This window comes from Mauremys mutica, chromosome 3 (genome assembly GCF_020497125.1).
Source record: "Mauremys mutica isolate MM-2020 ecotype Southern chromosome 3, ASM2049712v1, whole genome shotgun sequence".
In the NCBI taxonomy this organism is placed as follows: Eukaryota; Metazoa; Chordata; order Testudines; family Geoemydidae; genus Mauremys; species Mauremys mutica.
In genome coordinates this window covers 98,530,273-98,557,178 of record NC_059074.1, presented here as the reverse complement: position 1 = coordinate 98,557,178, position 26,906 = coordinate 98,530,273, and the positions used below count along the sequence as shown (strand labels likewise).

Below are 26,906 nucleotides of genomic sequence, written 5' to 3'. Positions count from 1 at the left end.
TTTGAAAAATAGCCAGAAGATAAAATACTGAAAGAGAGAGAGAAAAAAGCAAGGACCTTTTTTGAGAAGCTTAACTGCAAACAATGTACAACTAAGATATCCTTCAATCTTTCTTGTTCCAAGGCCAACAGGAGACTGCATTAAATTACAACATAGGTTGAAAACAAAGCATGCTCCTTTATCTGCAAATTTTATTTCTTCATGCATGTATAATAGTTTCACGTCTGAAATTATTTACTTTAAATTTAGATCCAATAAATGCATGACTAGATTTTTCTTGGCAAAGGTGATATCATACAACTGATTCATCAGCAAAAATTCAGCAGTTTCACTTATTCGTAATAAGATGTCAGGCAGCAATCTTACTATATATTTCAAAAATGGCTTTACAGTTTTCACAAACTATTCTTCCTCTATAAAGTTGTTCATGTGATCCAAGGATTTTGCATATTGTAAATAGGTGCATGACATACTATACTGACCTTGGAGAGAGCCAGCCTTATATAAAATGGGATTAGCCTTACAGAAACAGAGATATTTATAATAAAATTATCCTACATTTTAAAAAATGTTTTCCAAACAACCTACAGTTGACGAGTGATCTCATTTCCCCTTTAAGGGGTGTTGCTTTTTATTTTTATGTTTTTTAGTCATGTTCCTGTATAACATGAGATAGCTTTGAAGATTAATTAGAAAAGGAAGATTTTCTTTGAGAAACATTCCAGAAAAAGATGTTGGGTTTTTTTGTTGCTGTTTTGTTTTTGGCTAGGCATTCTTAATCAAGATAAACTGTAGATGTCAAATTAAGAACAAAAAACCTTAACAAACAAAGTATTTTTTCTCCTGCTGTGCAAGACACATCAATAGGTTCCTGAGCAGCCACCTTCTATGTTCTAATCTTTCCCTCCTTTATAAACTGCATATACAGTTTTTAATTTGTCTGAGAAACTTAATCTAGTCTGAAGGGGTTAGCAAGCATGCACCACGTTGTACTATTTAAGGCTGATACTTTCAGACATTCAAGGGATGTGGATGCCTAATCCCAGCCTGGTTTGGTGGTGGGACATCCAAGATGAGATTCAAAGCATAAATTGAAGAAACTGCACCAAAGAGATGGAGAGAGTTTATGGGATGAGATTTAAAGAGAGGAAATTACTTTGATTCAGAGGATGGGCACTGAATCCCACATAAACATGGCAGCGCAAGTGAGACACTGACTCCCCACGGTGGAAGATTGGCAGGGAAGTCAGCAAGAAGCCAAGGCCAGAGGGAGGAGTGAGTATGCAAGGAAACAGGTGGATATAAGGTCAGAGGGGTGACGTGGGCAGAACTAGGTGAAGCATGAACATTTTTGGATTTTTAAAAATTGATCCACTTGTGCCCATGCTTCTTGCCACGAACATTTAACTGAACAATTTTTCTTGCCCAAATTCTTGTAGAAAGTGAATTTAAGCTCATGCACTTGAGTATTCTCCCTGGTGGGGACATCTTTAATATGGAATTGGATACTTTCTAGAATAGCAAGGAAACTGGATTCCCCAAATACCTCACTAGAGCATTAGCATGGGTGCAACTAAATGATCTAGACAAGGGTCTGACCTCACTTTTCAGAACTATTTTTCTTCTTGTGATTATTTATATTGCTGTAGTGCCTATTTATCAGTTGTATTGTACATGCACATGCAATTGCCTTGTATAAACAGGATGAGAGAAAGTTAAATTTAAAATCTGCACCATATTAGTAAATCTACAATAGCCTCAGTTCTGAAGAAACAAAGCTTTGGGCAAGGCCCAATGTTGCAGAGAAAGAAAGAGGTTAAAGTTCCTTAAAATCCTGTTTAACTGCATTCTCTCAACTGCTATACTCCCTGGGAGATTCAAAGCCCCACCGGCTCCTTCTCATGTCTTCTGATTATAAGAGTCATAGTCATCCAGTCAGGGACCAGAAACAATACCTTGTGATTTTTCTGACCAATCTCAATTAGCCAGCACACAGCTCAGACTTTGAATCTCTAGTAGGGAGTGCTCACAACAGTCAATTCAATAAATAAATATAAGGAAATCACGATCTGCTCGCTGGCATTCTGTCAGCAGGAATAAAGGCTAAACTTGTCAAACAAAATTTTCCACAGCACATTATTTGCTCAGCACAAAGGCTCCAATTGTGTAATTGAAAGAACACAGGCAGACTGCTGAACCCATGCAGAGCCCCATGGACTCCGCTAGGGCTCTGTTACAGTGCAGCCGTTTGCACATGTACTGTCAATTGTAGAATCTAGGCCTTTATGTAGGTTAAATCCATAAGGAGTGTTGCAAACGGGCAATAACTGTGAATTGGATATGCAGACAGAATATGAGGGTAATATAGTCTGACTTTCTGGAGCAAGAGAATGGTCTGGCATACCCTGGAGATCAGAAGATAGGGATTTAGGACTATGAAGATGAGAAGTAGTTAAGGCATGAGTCAGAATTTCAGCACAGTCAAGGTAAGTAGGAGCTCTGCCAGTGTTCCAAAGTTGGCAGTAGGCAGAATTAGACACAATTGCAGTCAAGGGGCCTCTAAAATTTCTGGCCTTGAGATCAAAGTTAAGGTCTGAATTAAAAAGAGTAATGGCGGAGTCAGAAGCATGAGTGTCCAGGATAATAATGGTGTTTCAGCCAATTGTGCTTCCCCAAGTAATTGTACCTACTGGAGACAGGCTGTAAAAGCTGCATCTATCTAGCTAAGCAATGGTCTCATTTGATTTTGTTCCTATCTATATCATTTTGGAAGTGATATGAGCTTCTGTGAATTCCTTTAGGTCTTCTTTCTAGATTAGTATTACTAGCCACAGCAAAAAGCAAAAGCATTTGGCATGAAACAAGACTCAAAGCCCTAAATATCATATATAAGCATGGGGTGATTTAAAGAAAAAGAGAGTTGACAAGCAAATGCCTAGAGTGTCTGTGTAAATGGCATATTGTTTGTAGTTTTGTGAAGCAGAGCATCTTGGTGTTTGAAACCATTTCCTTAGAGGCATAGCTTTTGAAGACTTTTGCACTCCAATCTACCTCAAGCCATGCCTTTCTTAGTTAAGCATAAGTGCATGTGTGTGCATGCATTAAGGGTGCATTAGTGAGCTTGTATGAACATATGCATGTTCTGAGAGCATGTGTATGTTACTCCTCTAACCTTCAACAAGACTGAACAAAAGGAAAAACCTGAACAGTTCTCATGCAAAGAGCCAGGGGAAACAAAAGTGGGAATTCAGCTACACTCAGACCATGACTACACTGCAGCCAAGTCTATAGTACAAGTGCTTTGCCAGTATAGCTATACTGGTATACTGTACCAGCAAGGTGTTCCTAGCATGGATGCAGCATATACCAGCAAAACTGTCCTTTTGTTGGAATAGGTAATTCTGGCCCCACAGATGGAAACAAGCTATACTGGGGAAAGAATGTGTTTTGCTGTATAACTGTATCTACTTTAGGGCTTTTACTGGCACAGCTATGTCGGTCAGTGATCACACCTCTTCATCTCCTTCACTGACATAGCTATGCCATCAGACAGCTGTAATCCAGACATGGCCAAAGTCTGATAATGGTTGATACCAGCTCATGCTCACAAATTATAAGATTATTGCCAAGCAATATCTTACATACACATGTAATGTCTCTGAATCTTGCAGTTGCAAAACAAATGATCTGAAGAACACAAGAAAATTTTCTAGAGAAATACTTTTCCACTCCATAATGTGGAAATCATTGTTGGGGTCTAAAATGTCATCTTTGAAATACTATCAAATATAATGAGTCTGTTGCTTTTGAATTAGGGTAACTACACAAGGGACCAAACCAGATTTACAGAAGAGGCACTTGGGAACCAAAAGTTATGTTTTGCAAATACTTAGGGAACTTTGGAAATTGTAATAATCAAATAACAACAACAACCACCACCACCACAAGACTGCAACTTGAAATTTCAAGCAGCAATTTCCCATTCGATCCAAAATCCAAGCAAAAGTGAATCTATTAAATGGGATGGCTCAGTTGGTATGTTGCATCAACAGGCAGCTCCAATAGACTGCGGCATTAGCACAAGTGATTTGTACTGAGATATATCTCTCAGCTCCACATGGATACTCACTTCACAGGAGGTACCACCATACCCTGGAGGACATTGACAAACCTCCACAGCAGACGCCACCTTCCTACCAGTTGAATAGCGATCAGCAGCTTCAAGGCTAACCCCACTCAACCTGAGTTTAGATTAACAAAAATAACATAGTTAACTCACAAACCAAATATAGAAGGCACATCAGTACACTTGGATGCAACTAAAAGGGGAGACTCAGTGTGCTTTTCTCATTTATTTGCTTAAATATAGGAAGGCATTCATATTTATCCACTGTCTCTAATTCCTAGCCTAATGTCTGCAGGCTTGTAGCTATTTCTGTTCATCATGTGAAGAAGAATATGGTCAGCACACACTTGAAAACTCACAATACTGTATCTGGAGGAGGAAGGCTATTCTTGGCACGCAAGTTACATGCTTTAGCTTCCATTACAGATGTACATATAAATAGCCTGCTTGTCGTAAATGAAGTAGCAAAGAATTTTACACTGTGAAATCACTTTCTCCTGCTTAAAACATTACATTACTGAGCTTTGATTATAGGACATTTTTCTTCTGCAGATTTGCCCTTTTGAAAAAGATTTCAACTTATCAGCTCTGTGCAGGAAGAATTCTATACCTTGCACATGAGAAAGAGTCATTAGTTCCAGTTCTCCAAATGCCACAAAAAGAGAAGAGACACACACAGGAAGTTTCGATTGTTTCCATAATCTTGCAGCAGAAAACTGAAAGAAAATGTTAAGTCTACCTCTCTTGGAATTGTTTTGGCATCTCAACGATATGGCTGATATTTATCTCAGTGGCAACTAGCTCTAAAACCCCGCACTAGTAACTTTCTTTCTATTCCTTTGAAAAAATTAAGGAGCCAAATAATCATAATTTTACCCAGTCAGAGAAAATGCTCCAATATTCTGTGCTCTCCATAAATGATTTGGCAAAACTTTAAGTATTATTTTTATTATTTAAAAAACTTTCACTCAAAAACGTATAAATCAGCAAAACAAGAAAGTACATCATTACAGCTGACAGCTATTTTAATACTAATTTGAGTTGTAAGTGACCCCATCTCCTTGTACACTGTGACAGACTATGCAAATTTTTTGGTGAGTCCTGGAAGGGACCATGCGTCCCTGCTGCACCCTGTTTCAGAGATACCCTTCTGGCAGATAGCAGGCTTGGATTTGTGAGGTTGAGTCTCAGCCAGGGCTCAGAGCATAGGCATAGTTTGGGAGGGGAAGGGGACAGGAGGCTGCTGCCCCTGAAAACTGCAACCTGAGGCAGGCACAGAATATCCGCCCCCACACACACACCTGTGGCCCCATTGGCCTAACTGGAGCTGCTTCCTCCCCGCAAATAAAGAAGTCAAACTACACCTATGGTTCAGAGGTATTCCATTTGAATTAGTGAGGTGCTGCTGACCTATTTTCACTTAGCACCCTTAAAGGAGGCCTTTGTTACTAGTGGTGGTTGCAAACTTTCCACTGCACTGCATTTTCAAAGGCAAATAGGTTTTTTTGACACAATGGTAATTTTTGTGAAAAAAAAATCAATGTTCACTGAAAAACTGAAAATTGTTTGGTTTTCAAACAAAAAAGTTTGGTATTTTGGTTGCCAAAAACTGAAAAAAAAAATGTTGATTTGAAAAAATGCGTGCACACAGTCAAAATTTTCTACAGGAAAAAAAAATCTATTTCCCCAACCAGCTATATATGGATTGCTCCCAGAGAGAAAGAGGGGAACAGATGAAAATAAAGGAAGGGGGATTAGCTACTAAAGCAGGTGTGGGCAAACTACGGCCTGGGGGCCGCATCTGGCCCTCCAGATGTTTTCATCCGGCCCTTGAGCTCTGACCGGGGAGTGAGGTCAGGGACTTGCCCCACTCCGCATGGCACCCAGAAGCAGCGGCATGTCCCTGCTCTGGCTCCTACATGTAGGAGCAGCCAGGGGGCTCTGCACACTGTCCCTGCCCCAAGCGCTGTCCCACAGCTCCCATTGGCCAGGAACTGCAGCCAATGGGAGCTGCGGGGCAGCGCCTGCAAACAGGACAGCACGCAGAGCCACCTGGCCATGCAGGAGCCGGAGCAGGGACATGCCACTGATTCTAGGAGTTGCTTGAGGTAAGCACCACCCAGAGCCTGAACTCGTGACCCCCTCCCATGCCCCAACCCCTTGCCCCAGCCCTGATCCCCCTCGGTGCCAGCCTGGAGCACCATCTTGCACTCCTAACCCCTCATCTCCAGCTCCACCCTAGAGCCCACACCCCCTCCTAGAGACTTTTGCCAAAGGGGGGTCAATTCAGACAAAACCTAGAACCCCTGCAATAAAACTCAACCCAGAGAGGGTGAGCTGAGTTCACACCTGAGTCTCCAGCAAGCTCCCTCTCTCCTTCATTATTCCACCCTGCTCCTTGCTACAAACCAGTTGTGCAATTACATCTACTTTCCGTGAACAATCCCTGGCCCTCCAGATATTAAAGAAACATGACTGAAAAGCTAGAAAAAGGCACAGAATAAATCAAAGAATTTAGATTGAAAGCCCTATAAACAAAACAAAAATTGCCAGTGAAATGTTGAATCTCATTTGCCTATTGACTACAGCTGGTCTGCTCCCAGCTCTGTATAATATAATTTAGAACAGTGAGAAACCGTTACACAGAAACATTTCACCTAATATTATTCCACACTTGTATTCACTGAATACTTCCAGTTTTCATTAGGTTCTGCTGTTTGCTAAATGGGATTTTAATGTGTTTAACAGTTTTTAGTGTTAAATAGTTACTCATTGAAGAAAGCTGCAGTGCATTTTTTCCACTTCATTGTTGTAATTTCTATTCCTCAGTGCCATTCTGCATTCATTAAAATACATAATGCTGGCAGTAATGGAGCACTGGATCCTGGAGATACATGAACAATCTGAGATTCACCCTCTAGACCAAATATTTAAGCTGACTGTTACTGTCAGCAGGCAACTGCTGACTTCTAAATACAAATAAGATTAAAAAGGAAGGAGACATTTCAGACAGTATCAGCCTAGTTTACTGCCTGCTATGGCGAGCATCTGAATCACATCAGCTGCGTAAGGAACATGAGGTACTGACCTGAGCATTGTTCATTTGTCTTTTAGCTAATTCTGTATACTTAGGGGACCCCACTGCTTTGCCTTTCCCATCCTTTTCCCCTCTATTTTAGTGACGAGTCTATTTCAGATTGTAAGTAATACATTGTCTTGGTCAGGATTTCTAGAACTGCTCTCCAGTGCCCATCTCAGTCTCCACCACATTTACATTATCTGAAATGGCAAATATTAACAGTGAAGAATCAGTGTTATTACTACAGGCTTCCTTGGAACAGAGTCTAAACAATACTGGATTAAGTAACATGACACAACAGAGCTTTTCAGTTCTGCCTAACTACAGTAGATACACTTAAAAGTTCGATCAGTTTGAAAGATTCTACCAGCTCTAACAGAGTCTCCCCATTTAGGCAGAAAAGCAACAATCACTTTCAAACTCTCTGCTGCATTTCACTCTTCTCCTCATGTTTTTATCCTCTCTAAATGGGCTTTTATTTAGATGTTAATTTGAGGAGACTTCCTAATCATGAGATAGAGTAATAACTGCATCCCTAGCTTTAAAATAATCCATAAGACATTCAAGATCAAATGCTGTTGCTTAGTCAAGGGCACATTAGTCATTACACGTTAATAGGAAGTATCCTCAAATTATTATGATACTGAAATTTTTATGGCTTTTTTTTATCCTTCTGTCAGGATAAAAAATAGAGGGGGGTGGGGATGATCTTCTGGTTAAGGCTCAGGCTGACTGGGACTCATAACACCTGGGTTCAATTCTCAGTTCTGTCTGACTTTGTGCAACTCATTTACTCTCTCTGTGGAGAGATTCTCAAACACAAACTATCAAATCACCCTTGAAAATCCTTGCAGATGTGATGTCATTAGAAGTTTGAATATTTGCTCTATTTAAAAGAACAGGGTATTAAAGCTACTGAATTTCTGCTGCTGTTTTGAGGTAGAACTTACTCACTGGAGAAACCTAATAACCCTCAAATGCTTACCAGATGGAGGGGACTTCTGCATCTCTGTCACACCCCCAAGGAACATTTTCACACATACACTTTCTTTTTTCACACTCCTAGTCTTGGGGCTATCTGAGCTTTCTGACGAAGTCTGACTTCCTTCCGAACCCATCAACACTAGTCTTTAAACAGCCAGAAGAGTCACTGCTGAGTGACACAAAGCACACAGACTCTTCAAGATTTTCCCTACAGTACTCCCAAGACTTGTAGGGCCAAGGGAATGGGAAATAAAGTTAATGTTTAGCCAAATCCTTTATGGAGAGAACAGAATATTATATGTTTATTTTAATGTGCAATATTATTATTGAGTGTTCAGCCAATTGAGAATGGAATCAGGTATTTTGCAAGATAGTAAAGAGTATTACCACATAGCCCCAGAGCCTACAGTATTTTATTAGAATGAAATGGAATCTAACAGAAAATAACAGTCAGACCTAGGCACTCACTGGAAATTGGCCGTACATGTGTGATGTAATGGACAGCAAAAGATCAACTTAATTACAGAGGCCCTGGGTGAAATTGTAGCAAAACTCCCATAGACTTCAGTGGGAGCCTGGGTTTCACACCATGTTTTACTCTGTATTGTACAGCACTGAGCACCCTGATGGCACTCAACTTGCTCTTTCGTTATCATGGTTTACTATCTTCAGAGTTTGAAAGGCTTTGCATGATACTGGTGGTATTATAAACAAACATAAAAAGCTACTTTAAACAATACTAATGGGTGGATCACAAATTTACCAGCCACTGCTGTGTGTGGAAGGGAGGCTGTACCATCAGCACTGATTAGGAGTAGTATGTCTGTGGTGAACACAGGCAGAACATCCCCAGAGATGGTGAGAGATATGGACTGAGAGTAACTCAAAGTCAATTTTTAGCCAAAGACAATAAAAAGAGAGAACACTCTTCTAAATGACTAACAGCTACTTTTTTATCATAGCTCTGTGGGACCTGCATTTCCAACCATAATCCCATTGCAACCAGAGGGAGACTGCCACAAACCTGCAGAGCACTTAGGGATTTTTATTCTGGCCCATCCATATGTTCCCCTGGTGAGCTTTCCTAAGAATACTTCTCAGCAGAGTGGTTCCTTTTTCCATGAAACTTTCAAGTGCCCCCAAAATGCTTTGCACCATCTCAGCAACAAAGGGGCTTCCTTTAAAGGGGAGGCAGTGTGAGCTAGTGGATAGTGCACTGGATGGGGAATCAGGAGTCTTGGGTTCTGCCAGCAGCCTCTGGAATGCCCTGGTAAGTCCTTTCAATGGTGGGCCCCATTTTACAGTTGGGGAAAATAATATTTGCCTTCTTTTACAAAGTGCTTTGAGATCTGCTTTTGAGAAAAAGTGCTTATAAGAAAAGTATTACCATGTTTCTGAGAGTCTGGGGGTCTATGCATCTTTTCACAATGTTTAGCTAGCATATTTAATCTGCATGGCACAGTTTATGAATCAGCATATTAGCTTTAAATGCTAAAAGGAGTTCTCTGTCAAGAAGATGACTAGGGAATCAAAAGGGGAGTGGAAACTTGGTACTTGGCAGGCAGGACTCTAGACAGTACTTGGGAGTTTGTAGGAGAAAGTTTTAAATAGAGACCTGCCCATGCCAAGATACTCAGATTTGAAACCCCCTGATCTTTGCTGAAGTTTGGATCTGGAGCTAAACCTGGTGGCATGCTCTCTCCTCCACAATGGGTCAAACTAAAATGCCAGATCCAAACACTACTAAGTTGAGGAAAATTTAGATCTAGAACCAAATTTTGCAGCTTAGCTTGTTCTCAAGTTTAAAGGAGCAAGACACCGAAAAGTGTCTTAAGTAACAAAGTAGGAGAAAGGGAAGGAAGAGATTAAAGAAGCAAATGTTACAGGGACAAATATCCCTGGACATCTGTACAAAAGTTGATGTCAGCAAGCTGTATGCTGTATGCTTGCCATGACCTGCATTTCAACATCTACAGGTTGGAATCTTTGTTTAACCGACTTGGAATTAAAACAATGGCTTTAGTGATTTAAGACACTCTGCACAGTTGCAAAATTGATATTTATTTGCTTTCAAATTATATGCCATGTTTCAGCTGGATACCACTTAAAATGATTATGTTTTGAGCTCCTTAAGCAAAGGTGTGAAATTGGAAAGTATTGGAAATGTTAGCAGATGCTTCCATGTACTATATCTAGGAATGTGTTCTAGTGGAACAGGGCAACACAGAGATTTTGATTACTCTCCTTCTTTCAAGGCAAATAATCACAGGAGTGCAGTCAGCTCCCTCTACCTCCAGTTGGTTTAGATCACTGAAGTGACTGGTCTGTGGGTTAGTCTACACTTCAGATATTATACCCCATGAGTGGAAAACCACAATGCAACATAAATTGGAATTAATTCCAGTACCAAGTTTTACAAACATGATTCAAGTCCCTGAGCAATAGTGTATTAACAAAGGATAAATCTACAATACCAGGAACCAGGCTGACTTTTGGCCACCTGCAGCGTCCACTAATGCACTAACAGAAATTTCAAATCCAATGCTAGCTTTATAGATTGAACCACAGAGTTTTGTAGATATTGTAGACTGCACACTGCAGCCACCTAGATGGGATTGCTGCTGTGCCAGCTCATATAAAGCTCCTCAGTGCACACATCATTCATTTTATAGAAAGAGTTCAGAAGACTTCAAATGAAACTATTGATTTTAAGAAGACCAGACAGTAGAATAATCTGACATAAATCAGGGGGAAAGGTTTGGGATTACCTAGTTGTAGATACAATGCCAATTTTTAAAAAAAAAATCCCTCTAGCTACATTTTGTCAATTTGGTTTTTATTCATGTTGAGTGCTAAAGGACACCTCTCCGATGCATGGTCTGAACATCCTGGCATAGTCTATTCTTTAAATGAGGAAACAAAAATTAAGATCTTCCTCTCATATCCAAGGCATCTCAGCACTATGAGCCATCAGAATCACTTATCATATACAAGGGAATTTCAGTGCTTCAAAATAGATTTATTTTATAGAATTGTGATTCTCTCTTTAATAGTCCACATGATTTCACTTTGTTGTGGGTTTGCCAGTAGAAGCCAAAAAATAGAGTCAGAATGGGAAAAATGTGGATTATTTGAAAATGTTAAGACTTAAATAAATGATAAAGATTTAATTGAGGAAAAATAACAATAAGCATCCTTCTAAATTACACCAGCCTCAGCCCTGCACAAAGAAAATAAAAGCATTCATCAGAGGGCCTGCAGGACATTGTCATAAATGCAGTTCCCACATCTACCTGTAGATGGCAGCGATCCCATAGCTGTATGTGGCTCTTATGAGGAGCCTCTTTATATTTGCCAGCACAGTCATGAATTCCCTTTTGCTGACTGGAGAGTCAGTGCCGTGCACAGTAAATAAGTCCGGTTTCAGCACAACTTCTTCAGTGTGTTCTTCAAATGGCTGCAGGTGAATGCCCTCCTTTGAAGTGCTGATTCTTAAGCCAGCTCCCTAGAGAGATCAGTGTGTTAGGGATATAATTAAATATAAAAAAGGGTAGAAAAGATGCTGTATCATTGTAGATATTTGGTATAAAGAAGAATTCTTATAAAATATGTAAAGCATATTTTATAAGAACAGTCTATATCAGGAATGCACTGGATTTTCCAATGTTCCTGATATGAACTATGTTACAGAAAGTCAGTGCATGCAAAATCCAGGTAACCCAATTGGAACCCAGTGGCATAAGAAAATCCAGATACCCACTGAAGCACAGTATACATGATACTATATAGCCCAGATGTTTAGAGTGTTATATTGGTTTAAAGTGTCTGCAAATGCTATCTCAATCAACAAATGTTTTATATTTCTTCATTTTTCTTCCTCATCATTACAAATGTAGTCTACAATATTTTCTAACATTAGTAGAGGTACTTAGTCTTGCCTACCTAGTTTTAAGTCATTAAGCTCTGATCCTTATTTATTGCTGTAAATTGGCTGCAGACACACCTTTACATGTCAGTTTCGCCTGCTCACTTTTGGATGCTATTAGCCTTCAGTGTTCACGGAAGAGATGGACAAAAGTCTGTTGCTGGAAATGGAAATACTTTACCTCTATGATGATATCAGACTCCAGTATTGTTTGAATAGCTTCTTCCTGCCCTGTGAGCTCATAGGAGACGGTAAATTTCAGATGCCCTCCAGCAGCTGTTATCTACAATAAAGCAGAATAATGCTTATTACATGATAGGAAACGTGCCTTTAATCATCCTGGGTTACTCTTTTCCTATGACAATATTTCCAGGAAACAGACTTCCAGTGTTGTGAAAGGAGATGTGGATGATCTAGTGCCTCAAGCGGGAAGTCCCCATGAACCATTCCCTTTCTGCCCCAAGCATGAGTGGATTCACTCTCACCTACTAATATTTTCCCCAGTGCCAGGCAAAGGTTGCAAATCACCCCAAATACAGTAAAACCAAGCAGCAGCAGTTCTTCAGAAACAGCTTTGAAATCTGTGCAAATACATCTCCCTTCACGCTGCACTGTGAAAGGCTAAGGGCTGTTTCAAAGATAGGTTTTGAATGTCTTTCAGCCACTTTAGCCCACATCTGGTCCTTGCCTCCTTAAGAATCAACCAACCAGCCTTTTGTACAACACCTCACATAACAGGATCCCCCCGATCCAGGACTAGAACTGCTAGGCACTACCATAATACAAATAATAAGCAACAATAATAGTAATTAATAATGGATACAGCAGCTCCTATTCTGATGCAAAATATACTCATAAGGCAAACTGTCATAAAGGAAAAAAAGAGTTTTGCTTTCATATCAATTGTAACCTAAAATAGAGGAATGTAATAATCTGTCCCCATGCAGTCAAACAAAGGAATGCTATGTTTCTTTATCTCAGCCTGAGTCATTCTCCATAATAAGAGGCTAATAACCTCAGGTCATATCATGTCATTTCAGTATATTTTTCCTAGTCTGTTTTTGCACCCAAATTCAGGGCCCTGACAATAACCTTCCGGAGAAAAATCACAACGCGTATAGATCATTTTTAGGGCAGGAATCAAAACTGCCGTCATGAATGACTGAATTCACTGCAAATACAGTTTTTCTTTGCTTATTGCACCGAAACACTGTTAAAAAAAACCTCAAGAATTTTTAAAAAAAATATGAAAAAGTCTCTGTTTTGTATTCCAGTGTAACACCTCCTCTGAGATGAACAACCTACAACAGCAAACTCCCTGCCCTTCCAATCCATGTAGCTGACCACAGAGCAGTCTTGTGAGTATTCTGCAGGAAGGAGAACAGTATGATTATTCTCAAGGCAGATCCAAGGGAACAATGTGCTGTATTCTATCATTCATCATACTGGATGTTTTACACAGCGTGTTTGCACACATGTAACAGAAAGCAAAGGACGCTCATATTTTCCTGTGCACTGTATTTAAAAAAGGGGGGGACAAAAATCAATCTCCTTATTTAAGATGCAGCCTCAGCCCATTTTAGATCACATAGGGAAGTATAAAAATCTGTGGATATATAGTCAGTAGCCATGTGAAAACTACAAAAGGCTCCCAGGATTCATTAGCAACCAAAAGTTTGGATGTGTATCCAAATGTCATCCAGACCAGTCGGGTCTACAAAACTACCTCCAGCCTCTGGTGACACCAAAAACACCTAAAAAAACTTAGCCTCTAATGCAGTGCTTTGGCACTTCTACTTCTAGTCCTGACTGAGCCTGAAGGGATTTAGGAGAATGAAAAGCAATAAGAAAGCAAAGATAGTCAAGCTTTTTTCAACCTCAGAAAAGGTCTAAATCAGATCAGTTCTTATTTTGTCTAGTTGTCTAGTTAATCTCAGAAAGGGTCTGAATGAGGTCAGTTTATTTTCTCTAGCTGACCCATCCCTTTTTAGCTAGCACAGATAATGAACACATGGATGCAATATAAATTCTCAGTGGTCACCCCTTCCACGCATAGTGCCACCACAGCTAAGAAGAGTTTATTTAAATGCCACCATAATGGTAGCACAGGAATGCCAATGTTTCAAAGTTGTATGTACTGTTGCTGTAGCTGCACTTTTGTCCCAGGATACTAGACAGAAAATGTGGTTGAGATAATATCTTTTATTGGACCAACTAATGTTGTCTCTCTCACCAACAGAAGTTGGTCCAATAAAAGATATTACCTCACCCACCATGTCTCTCTAATGTTTCAAAGTGGCACTTACAAGGTACTTTGGTCAGCTCTGGAAGTGTATTTTACCTGGTATTCTATGTAATACTGAAGTGGTTAACAATACAACTGAAGTCTCACAACATGATAGAAGTTATTGCTTACATTTGCCATTGTTTTTGAATGTACTAGCCTTCCTCTGTTGCAACCTAGATTTAAGTTACAATTTAAGTCATTGGTAAAAATGAATGTGTGGTCTCGTCTTTATCTGATATCAACTATCTTCATTTAGGAAGGGCAGTTCTGTTTTTTATTCTGGTATCTTTATGAACTACCATCATAGCATCTGGGCAATTTAATAACACATTTAAAATTTCATGACATAAAATAGTCACTTTGAGGCTATCAGTTTAAATTCATGAACTGTAGTCCTGCCATCGCTGTGCTGCATAAACAAATATGCCTCATAAGAACATAAGAATTCCCATACTGAGTATGACCAGGTCCATCTAGCCCAGTATCCTCTCTCTGACCTTCTCTCTGACCATGGCCCATACCAGGGCCTCACGGGGAAGTGTACAGAACAGGGCAATTCTGCTACCTTCTTACCTGGCAAGCAATTTACCATGTGGTTCTCCTGGTCATCACAAACCCAAATATCTGTATTTCTAAAAATTGACTCCTCCACTGCTATTGCCTGTGTCTTCCTAATAATTAGAATCCCGTCTCCCCACCCCGCAACAGGGACATCCTCAGTGTGAGAAGATACCATGACATTATCTAGAAGATGCTTCCCAGCTATGGGATCATTTCCCTCCACTCCAGCTTCATGGTCTCCAGCCTCAGACTTTCATCCTCCTTAATAGTACAGGGCTGTTAGACAAGAGGTGGGACTGCTCTATGTCCTCTGTGTACCTCTCTGTCTCCCTTTGTCTTCAGAGCCCATGCTCTGTCTTTGAGGGCTTTGAGTTGCATGCACACATACGCCATCTGCCTGCGAGGCAGGTAATCATACATATTGCACTTAGTGCAATAAATTGGGTAGCCCCCCTCTGATACTGGTATTCTATCTGCTTTTTTATTCAGCCTAAGTTTAGATGTTTGTGAAATGTATTGGGATCTCTTTATTCCATCAATTACTTTTCTTGGGAATTTGGTGCCTTTCTAATTGTTAAATCCTTCGGACTCCTCTCCCTACAGTTAAACTCTCCTTACCTTGGCAGCTCACTCAGTTGCTATGTTCTCTCACACTCACTCTGTCATGGGCTTTCTCTGCTCTCATGAGTCCTCTGCATTTACAGCTTTGGCTAGGCCACACCTGCTCCCATCCTCCTATTGATTACTCTCAACCAAAAATGACCTACCACTGATCTTAAACAATTAAGTTCCAGATCCAGTCAGCAGGAGAAACACAGCAGATCTTAACTTCTGCAGCAGGACACAGGATGGTAGGGAATTTCTCACAAATTTGGATCCGAGACCATTAGGGATTCTAAATATTTTGCAACCAACACTTTTTAAATTGCATGCGGAAGTGAACAGGAAGATTGAGAAGAGCATAGAGCCAGCACTTAAAGTTGTCTGAGAGAAATAGGAGGGCCCTATCATTTTCTGCAGAAATGAGAGCAATATCACACCTGCCTGTCCATCCACCCCCTATCAATTTTACCCCCACATCTGTTCTGCTCCCCGGCTCGCCATCAATTCTGACCCATGTCCCCTATCAATTCTGACCCCACATCTGTTCTGACCCTGCTCCACCCCCCACCAGTGCATCACCTCTGCTCCTCCAGCAACTGTTGTGGCTCCTTCCTCCCCTCCTGTGAAATGAGTTTGGCTCCTGAGGGGAGGGAATTGATGAAAGCAGCCAATCAGAAGGAATTCTACACACACACCCTGCCTCCCCCACCCCAGGCAGGGCTGAAATGTGTGCCCCTCCAAGACCCAGCTTGAGCTGTGGAAATTTTATTTTGTGGATCTGTAAGTGCTTTCAACCAGGTACAAACTAAGCATGGCATGGAGTACTAGTGAAAAATACTCATATAAACCCAACCCAACATTCAGCAGAACTGCTGCACTCTGCATCATCTGAAGAATCTAAGTCCTCTTTCAAGGATCATCTTCTGAGTTCTTTTTAACACCAACTACAGCACAATATCATAGTCTGTCTTGATGGTGACAAACGCACAGATCACTGAGGCAAGCACTGTTGCTTAAAAAATTGGTAAGAATTTTTTGGTATTTTTTTCCCCACAGAGCTCTCTTCACCATTTTTCATGAAATTTCAAAATTTTCTGACCAGCTTGTGTAGCAAAGTCTGCATCTGAGAGGAAGGGCCACTGCTTCCTGGGGGAACCTAGATGACAATAGGCATGACAAATTGCTGCAACTATGGCCATGATTAGAAAACCATGTAAGCATCAGTGGAACTACTCCCGCTCTTAAAGTTAAGAATTTTGATTAACTGGGGCACATCAGAGAATGCAGATACAACAAATGATGGAGCAAGACTTCCCCATTTCTCCCTACACAGCAGAATGGCTTCTATCTTATCTGGCATAAACAGAACCCTATCTATGGTGTCCCTAGCCTCTGTTTGCCAGCGGCTGAGAATGAGTGACAGAGAATGGATCACTTGGTGATCACCTGTTCTGTTCATTCCCTTTGGGGCATCGGAAGACAGGATACTGGGCTAGATGGACCTTGAGTCTGACCCCGTATGGCCATTCATATGTTCTCTGTTACACACTGTTAACGGAGAAGACTAGAGAAGCCAAATTCAACAAAAGAAGATGTACAACCAAGTGTCATCCACATATTCCTGGCACTGCATATTGTATCATCTCATTTTCTCCCTCAGCAACAATACTCTACATATACACCAAACAGAAGGGATAACAGAATAGAACCATGGGGATCCCAACAAGTTAGAAGCCATGGTTAGAACAAGTACTTTAGCAACATTTTCACTATTCCCACTACATCCCTGCAAAAAAGCTCTTATATATATTTCCATGTATATCAACAGAGTTTAGTAAAAAGAAGCATCCTTATTTCTCTCCTTATATCTTCCAAATGTTGTCAAGTATTGGGTACTATATGCATATCAATAGCACATATTACAGGTTAGTATGATTTGACACGATTTCCAGTCTTTGCTGAAGAGCAATTCAAGGACAGAAATAAGAGGAATGAAGCTAGTCAGCATTCAGGTGCTGTACCTTAGATCTGTAGAAAAAGACTGCACAGCACCAGTCCACACTGTGCCTGAAGGTAGCTAGTACTGCAAGTCTTTTGTTATCATAAGTATCAAGTTCAGCCAATTAAAATAAAACAAAAACCCAATAATCTCCTTTCCATGTGCACTTGTCTTAATTCAGCCTGGAGGGGAAGAAACAACATATTTACAAGTAACTTTACAATTATTGAGCAATATAACCTGATGTCACCAGTAATAATATGGTACATATGCAACACACTGCATCAGGGATTTAATGAGGCTGACAGATTTTCCCATATGTATGGTAATGCCAAAGGTAGTATAGCTGTGAGATCACAAAGTATCTTCTGGAAAAAAAATTCTGGGAAGAATAAGAAAGAGGAATAGAGAAGGGAATGATTAAGCAAGAAGAAAACTTTTCTACAAAAGAACCCTATAATCTTTCCCTCTTCTGTCTGTGCCAGATGATGAGTTAAGGCTCCATCCTGCAAGCTCACTAAAATCGCACTGAATTCAAGATAAACAGAGTGCTCAGCACTCCCAGGAATTGCTCAGTAGGTTGCAGGATCATGCCCTAAGTTATATTGCAACTGAAAAATACTTTTGGTTTGACTGTTTAATGTTTCAGAAAGGAGAACTCTGTAAGCAAATGTTAAGAAATACTGTAGAAATCTGATGAAGTGGGCTCTAGGCCATGAAAGCTTATGCCCAGATAAATTTGTTAGTCTCGAAGGTGCCACAAGGACTCCTCGTTGTTTTTGCTGATACAGACTAACACAGCTCCCACTCTGAAATTTGTAGTTATTTAGTAGCACTCATTCATGAAAAAATGAGTGACACTGAATTTTGATCCATAAACTAAAAAATTTTAAATAGAGGTGTCCTATCTTCCATATTTATGAGTGATGGAGGTAGTGTTTTAAGTTTATACTCACCTCAGTTTTCTCTTCTGTCCATATCTTTGATATATTTTTATCCTTTTGATACTTTTTTTTTTAGCTGAGAATACTTTGTCATTGACCTGGAGTTTTAGGAGGAGAGCCCTACTATTTCTAACTACACCTTCAAGCCAGAGCAAGTATTTCTTGAAAAGGAAATACCTCAGTAGAATAATAAACTTTTTGAATCTAATGTTATTCAAAAATATCTGAATGCATACAAGCCTGAACACAAAGTAGGGCAACTCTGGATCCCACAATTTTGCCTTTAATAATATAGGGAATACTGCAAATACTGACATGACACATTTTAGTTAGCTAAGGCAACAATGATTTTGAGAGTGACTATTAAAGATAAAATATTTTAACATTTCATGGAATAACATTCTAAGTGATATTTTTATTTTCTATCTAGTATTTTAATCATTAGATAAACTTCCATCAATGCCATTGAAGTCAATAGGCGTTTTGCCCAATTATGAAATACAGATGGAAAGCAGGATTTGGGCTATTATTTAAACAGAAAACCTGTTCAGTGGACCTGAGGTAGACCACTGGTTGGAGCCAGCTTGGTAACTCCAATTTTCCTGTGATATTTATGTACTTTAATGTGAAGCTTTACTATACATGATACAACTAATGAAAACACTACCAAACCTGAAGATAAATATAATGGATGGTGGAGGAGGGCCCTCGTTGGTAAATATGGACTAGGACTCCAAACTGTTTTATAGGATTTTTGAGGTGGTGTGTAGGAATGTCAGGGGGAGAAGACAATTTCAGCACAGTCCCCCCACTATCAAAAGGCCAATGATTGAAAGCTGTGACCAAATGCACCCCTATAGACCAGTCAGCTTAACTTCTGTACCTGGAAAGACAATGGAGCAAATAATTAAGCTATCAATCTGCAAACACCTAGAAGATAATAAGGTGATAAACAACAGTCAGCATGGATTTGTAAAGAACAAATCGTGTCAAACCAACCTGATAGCTTTCTTTGACAGGGTAACAAGCCTTGTGGACCTTCTCATAAACAAACTAGGGAAATATAACCTAGATGGAGCTACTATAAGGTGGGTGCATAACCGGTTGGAAAATCGTTCTCAGAGAGTAGTTATCAGTGGTTCACAGTCATGCTGGAAGGGCATAATGAGTGGGGTCCCACAGGGATTGGTTCTGGGTCTGGTTCTGTTCAATATCTTCATCAATGATTTAGATAATGGCATAGAGTACACGTATAAAGTTTGCAGATGATACCAAGCTGGGAGGGGTTGCAAGTGCTTTGGAGGATAGGATTAAAATTTGAAATGATCTGGACAAACTGGAGAAACGATACAAAGTAAATAGTATAAAATTCAATAAGGACAAATGCAAAGTACTTCACTTAGGAAGGAACAATCAGTTGCACACATACAAAATGGGAAATGACCGCCTAGGAAGGAGTACTGTGGAAAGGGATCTGGGGGTCATAGTGGATCACAAGCTAAATATGAGTCAACAGTGTAATGCTGTGGCAAAAAAAGCAAACATCATTCTGGAATGTATTAGCAGGAGTATTATAAGCAAGACACAAGAAGTAATTTTTCCGCTCTACTCCGTGCTGATTAGGCCTCAACTGGAGTACTGTGTCCAGTTCTGGGTGCCGCATTTCAGGAAAGATGTGGACAAATTGGAGAAAGTCCAGAGAAGACCAACAAAAATGATTAAAGGTCTAGAAAACATGACCTATGAGGGAAGATTGAACAAAATGGGTTTGTTTAGTCTGGAGAAGAGAAGACTGAGAGGGGACATGATAACAGTTTTCAAGTACATAAAAGGTTGCTACAAAGAGGAGGGAGAAAAATTGTTGTTCTTAACCTCTGAGGATAGGACAAGAAGCAATGGGCTTAAACTGCAGCAAAGGTTGTGGAATCTCCATCATTGGGGATTTGTAAGAGCAGGTTGGACAAACACCTGTCAGGGATGGTCTAGATACTACTTAGTCCTGCCTTTAGTGCAGGGGACTGGACTAGATGACCTCTTGAGGTCCCTTCCAGTTCTATGATTCTATATTCACACTATTGTAATAATCTTTGTAAAAATATGCCTTGTGAGATATATTTTGAAAACTAATAATTCACTGGTTAGTAATATGGAGAAATGCATGTAGCAACATTATATATAAAGTTATATATTCCCCGAATATTGTTGGTAGCACGTGTTCAAACCCACCTAGCCCCGATTAGCCAGGACTGGTCAAGCAGAACTTAAACAAAAAAATGTGTGTTTACCTCATTTACATATAAATAATAAACAAGGTCCTTGAGACAGCAAGAGGGAAACAAGGCAAATCTGCATTTTAGCAAACAACAGGATGGAACCTCTTTCACAATGAGACACCCATGTCTCAATTCTCACAGCTGCAAGGAAATTTATCTCAGGGTAACTCTCAAGAAAATACATTTCAAAGGGTCACTGAACTATAAAAGTGAGGGGCAAAACCACCTCAAGTTATCTCTCCCTATCCATCTCTCTTTCACCTAAGAAAACAAAAGACTTTGGGAGCAGATCCTGACCTGAAACTTGTTAAGCAGTGTTACTGGGAACCTGTGGTAAGAATTTCACCTTGAACCAAGTCTAGTTTGTTAAGTTTAGTACTAGGACCCATTTTATCTTTCTTTTTCGTGTGACCATTTCTGACTTTTAGTGCCTTATACTCACTTAAAACCTATTTCTTTGTAGTTAAATAAACTAGTTTTATTCTTGGACCAAAAGTAATCCAGTGTTGTGAGCAGTGTGGGTAAATCCATTTACGGTAGCAGACTTTTGTATATTGATCCCCTAAGAGGGGCAATGGACCTAATATATCTGGATTGTCCAGGAGAGAGCTAGACAGTGTAAAACGTATGTTTTGGGGGGAAAATCCAGGACTGAGAGTGCATTGGGGTCACCTTGCAAGTAGTAACCAAGGCTGCTGGAAGTTAGCGTGTGGCTGGTGTTTGCTAATAGGCTGCTGGGGTTACAGGTGCTAGACCAGGGCTGTGGCTATACACTGACACTAAGGGTATGTCTACACTATGGGATTATTCCGATTTTACAGAAACCGGTTTTTGGAAACAGATTGTATAAAGTCAAGTGCCTGTGGCCACACTAAGCACATTAATTCGGCGGTGTGCGTCCATGTACCGAGGCTAGCATCGATTTCCGGAGCATTGCACTGTGGGTAGCTCTCCCATAGCTATCCCTTAGTTCCCGCAGTCTCCCCGCCTATTGGAATTCTGGGTTGAGATAGCAATGCATGATGGGGCAAAAACAGTGTCGCGGGTGATTCTGGGTAAATGTCGTCAGACGATCGTTCCTCTGTGAAAGCAACAACAGACAATCATTTTGCGCCCTTTTCCCTGGAGTGCCCTGGCAGATGCCATAGCATAGCAACCATGGAGCCCATTCAGCCTTTTTTCACTTCACCATATGTCTACTGGATGCTGCTGACAGACGCGGTACTGCACCGCTGCACAGCAGCATCCCCTTGCCTTTTGCAAGTTAGCAAAGATGGTTACCAGCTCTACTGTACCGTTTGCTGCCTTGCAAGTTGACAATGATGGTTACCAGTCATTCTGTACTGTCTGCTGCTGTCATGGGTGCTCCTGGCCGGCCTCAGTGAGGTTGGCTGGGGGCGCAGGGACAAAAGTGGGAATGACTGCCCAGGTCATTCTCTTCTTTAAGTTTTGTCTAAAAGGAGAGTCAGTCCTGCCTAGAATATCAGGCAAGCCTACTAAAGAACCAGAGAGGCAAACGGCCGCTCCGGGTCAGAGCCCCAGACATCCCGCAGAAATGATGAGCTGCATGCCATTCTAGGGGGTGCCTCTGCGACAATGCCACCCATTGCTTCCCTCCTTCCCCCACCCCTCCTGGGCTACCGTGGCAGTTATCCCCCCATTTGTGTGATGGAGTAAGAAAGAATGCATGAATAAGAAACAACACTGACTTTATTGCCTCTGCAAGCAGAGATCAAAGTGGGGAGGGGAGGGCAGCCTCCAGCTGCTATGATATTCCAGGCAGGAGTGAATCTCCAGGAGACAAAACTTAAAGAAGAGAATGACCGGGAGTCATTCCCATTTTTGCCCAGGCACCCCCGGCCGACCTCACCGAGGCCAGCCAGGAGCACTCACGGGACGATGATGACGGATACCAGTCATACTGTACCATCTTCCATCCGCAAGGGAAGGGAAGGGAAGGGGATGCTGCTGTGTAGTGTTGCAGCACCGCGTCTGCCAGCAGCATCCAGTAGACATACAGTGACATTGAAAAAAAGTGAGAAACGATTTTTTTCCCTTTGCTTTCACAGGGTGTAGGGGGGGCTGACGACGTATACCCTGAACCACCCGCAACAATGTTTTTGACCCTTCAGGCTTTGGGAGCTCAGCCAAGAATTCAAATGGTTTTCAGAAAGTGCGGGAACTGTGGGATAGCTACAGTCGTCAGTCGCCCCTCCCTCCGTGAGTGTCCATTTCATTCTTTGGCTTTCTGGTACACTTGTCTCAGCTCCTTAAGTTTCATGCAGCACTCTGTCGAGTCCCTGTTATGGCCTCTGTCGATCATAGCCTTGGAGATTTTTTCAAATGTTTTGGCATTTCGTCTATTGGAACGGAGTTCTGATAGAACAGATTCATCTCCCCATACAGAGATCAGATTCAGTATCTCCCATACGGTCCATGCTGGAGCTCTTTTTTGATTCTGGGACTGCATGGTCATCTGTGCTGATCAGCTCTCCACGCTGGGCAAACAGGAAATGAAATTCAAAAGTTCGCTGGGCTTTTTCTGTCTACCTGGCCAGTGCATCCGAGTTCAGATTGCTGTCCAGAGTGGTCACAATGGTGCACTATGGGATAGCTCCCGGAGGCCAATACCATCGAATTGCGGCCACACTAACCCTAATCCGAAATGGCAATACCGATTTCAGCGCTACTCCCCTCGTCAGGGAGGAGTACAGATATCGATATTAAGAGCCCTTTATATCGAAATAAAGGGCTTTGTTGTGTGGACAGGTGCAGCGTTAATTCGGTTTAACGCTGCTAAATTCAAAATAAACTTGTAGTGTAGACCAGGTCTCGGGGTGTAACCTGCATGCTGTTTGGCTGTTTGTGAGGAACCCAGGCTGCACAGGTTGGACTCATCAGCAAAACATTTTGAGGCACCCCAGGTTGCAGGACAGGTGTGAGACAGCCCCTCACTGGTCTGGATTGCACCCCGGAGTGTCATACAGGCCATTAAGGGTGATTAGGTCTAATTGCCAAACAGTGGAGCAGCCATCATAGGGACATTATCTGAGATGGTCTGGCTGGCTACCTGGGGGAAAAAAAAGTCTCTGGCTAAAAGAAGACTTCACATGTAGGCTCTATAAGAAAATCCATTGAGATATGTGGTAATTGGATAAAGAATGTAAATTGGGGCTGTTCTGTTCTTGCAACTCACAGGGAAGCCCATCTAGATGAGCTCGTAATGAACCACAAGATTAAATGAGTTTAGATATGAGTGTCAGCTGTTTGTTGTTTTGAAATAGTTTTCTTTAATGCTTTGTTCTGTTTGCTAATAAACTTGTTTGTTTTAAGAAGGCTGCTGTTCACTATATCACTATGTACTGAACACCTGCATTTCTTCCCTTCAGGAGTCTGTGATGACTCCCAAAGGGAAGAAACACAGGTGTCCAGTCAGACCTGCACAGTAATAAGCTAGCATAGACAGAGTGTTGCATGCAGATCCTGGTCTAACAGGGAGAATTGTGACTTTCCACCCTCAGATAGGTCAGGGCATGAGACCTAATGTTTGAAGGAGAGCACTAAGAGAGACTAGAAAGGAGACAGAGGTGCAGCTAGCCCTGTAACTCTGACAGTAATCTTTAGCAAACGTTATATACATTTAAAACATACACATTAAAAGGTTTTAACATTTGGTGCATCGCTTTCACATCTTTCTACAGAAAGATGTTTCAGGTCAGTTCTATAAAGTTTCCTTTGTTGCTGGCAGTGAAAATGAACTAGGAAGACACAAAAGAAATCCCAAACCTCTCAATAAAAGCACCGATATAGTAATGTTGAATATAAAACATATGTACCTTGCCCATGAGTGCAGTGGTGCATTTAGTAGTAAAACTCCTGCCTCAGAATGGATTTCTTTCAGAGAGGCTTTAATCTCTGACCTAATCCAAGAGAGCATGATACTTTAAAAAGCAGAAGGAAATTACTGCAGGGAAGCGGACTCATGCTATGTATTCAGGGATTTCACTACTTACAGTACACGGCTTTAGAAATGCAATGAATACACTCTGGGGTAGAAGTGCATACTGGCAGAAGGGTGGACAAAATGACCACACAGGTCTTTTCCATTTCTAATATCAGTGATTCCATAAATATTACACATACATTCCATTGGCATTGGTGCCATTACACTGATATAAAATAGAATGAATGAGAGATATCAAATAAGCTACTAAAATATCGGTGTTCACTTTTACTGACACAGACCCCAACCTCTATTTTTGTAGCTGCCAAGACCAAATTGATCCTTTGTTTTAGACAATCAGAAACCAGATTAGTCATCAAAGCAGCGTTACATGTATTTTTTCAATGGTTAGAGATAGTATTTAACAATTTGTATCCATTACCAAGATTTAAAAATTTGACTAGATAACACATTTTGTATGGTATACTTAGACTATGTAAGAAGCAACGGTATTTCTGCTACCATCAATATATTAATTGGAAGAATGTTCTAGTCAGGAGTTTCTCCAAATTACTTCCAGCAAACCAAAATTGGGAATGTGTCCCACACCAACCATTTGACACGAACTGAGCATGCTAAGAGAAAATGTTGCCTATTAAGATTTTTTCCCCCTTCATGCCTATGAACTTCCCATCATTTATCATGATCCCAAATTCTGACACCTGACAACTTGTTCAATACTCTTTGGGTTCTGTCAGCATGCTAGTGGCAGTATCTGACACTAGATTTTCTTTACACAGAATGCCGGGAGATACTGAAAACACATTATATACAATCCACATTATTTGGATTGTCTCACTTTCATCCACTCTTCAGGTATGTATTTATTTTTAAGTCAGAGGTATTAGCAAATATAGAGACATCTGATGCCAGTACAGCAGTGGTTGCAATGAGGAAGAAATCCCCACAAAAACAATAGCACTCAGAGTGTTCCATAGGCTGTTTCCTCAATCCATGATTGACTGGCACCTATGCTATAGTGACTGGGTTTGACAAGTGGTGACTGGACAGCATGCCATCTTAACAGATGGATGTAAGTACAAAGAGTTTATGTATGTGCCTTGGATGGGTTTACTGAGCACAGGATTCACAGATGGGACTGTCCAAACATCTGTTTGTCCTGAGTTTACTTGTTAGGTTTAAGGCAACGTTCCATCATTAATCCAGCTCAGGTCTGGATTAACATTTTTTTTAAAAAACAAAAACCAAATACAGATGGAAAACTCCGAAGGAAATTTAGTTTGGTATGGTTGATTCAATCTTAGTGTTGCATTTGGTGTGCATGTATGTGGAGTCAGGGAAGGGACAAGAAAGAAATTCCAGTGGGGTCCTCACTGTTTTAGATCTATTCAAGTTGCATTTTGTTAGGAAAGAGAGTAACTAGTTTCCACTATCTTAGGGTACGTCCAGACTACCCGCTGTGTCGGCGGGTAGCAATCGATTTATCGGGATCGATATATCGCGTCTCATCTAGATGTGATATATCGATCCCCAAACGCGCTCCCCGTCGACTCCGGAACTCCACTGGAGTGAGCGGCAGTAGCGGAGTCGATAGGGGAGCCACGGACGTTGATCCCGCGCCATGAGGATGGGAGGTAAGTCGGAATAAGATACTTCGACTTCAGCTACGGTATTCCCATAGCTGAAGTTGCATATCTTACATCGACATGCCCCCCCCCACAGTGTAGACCAGGCCCTAGATAGGACTTGAATTTAAGTAGCATACATAAACTTTGCCAAGAGTTTGTATTAATGTTTCAGATAAAGGAGAAGGCAGTAATGCCAGGCTCTGTTTGAATAACTGTATAGTTCTGATTCACATTTTTCTCACCGTTTAGAGTTTTTGCCTCCTATAAATATTTTTCTTAGGAAGGTAGTCTTTATATTGGGCAATGGAATCCACCTCCAATCACCACCAATCGGTCTGTTGGGTGCAATAACAGTGCACAACAAAAGACATTTCCAGCTCTTAGTCTTATACAGGCTTACTATTTAGGAATACACTGAATCTGTTTCTTCTTCTGCTATACTTAATAATTCTATATCTGCACAAGCTGAATTGTACATTAAAATCACCTACATTCATTCAAAATAATACTCCAGAACAGTCATTGGAACAGCC

At 40.9% G+C, this 26,906-nt stretch overlaps 1 protein-coding gene across 1 annotated transcript in view; it reads right to left on the bottom strand.

The window, feature by feature from the left end:
- LAMA2 (laminin subunit alpha 2) overlaps positions 1-26,906 on the bottom strand; it is a 407,250-nt gene that overhangs the window by 188,806 nt on the left and 191,538 nt on the right. Inside the window, exons 14-16 of the mRNA XM_045010304.1 lie at positions 12,296-12,397; positions 11,483-11,694; positions 4,130-4,241 (exon numbers count right to left, since the gene is read on the bottom strand). Of these exons, the coding sequence (XP_044866239.1) occupies positions 4,130-4,241; positions 11,483-11,694; positions 12,296-12,397 (426 nt within the window). The remainder of the gene's footprint in view (positions 1-4,129; positions 4,242-11,482; positions 11,695-12,295; positions 12,398-26,906) is intronic.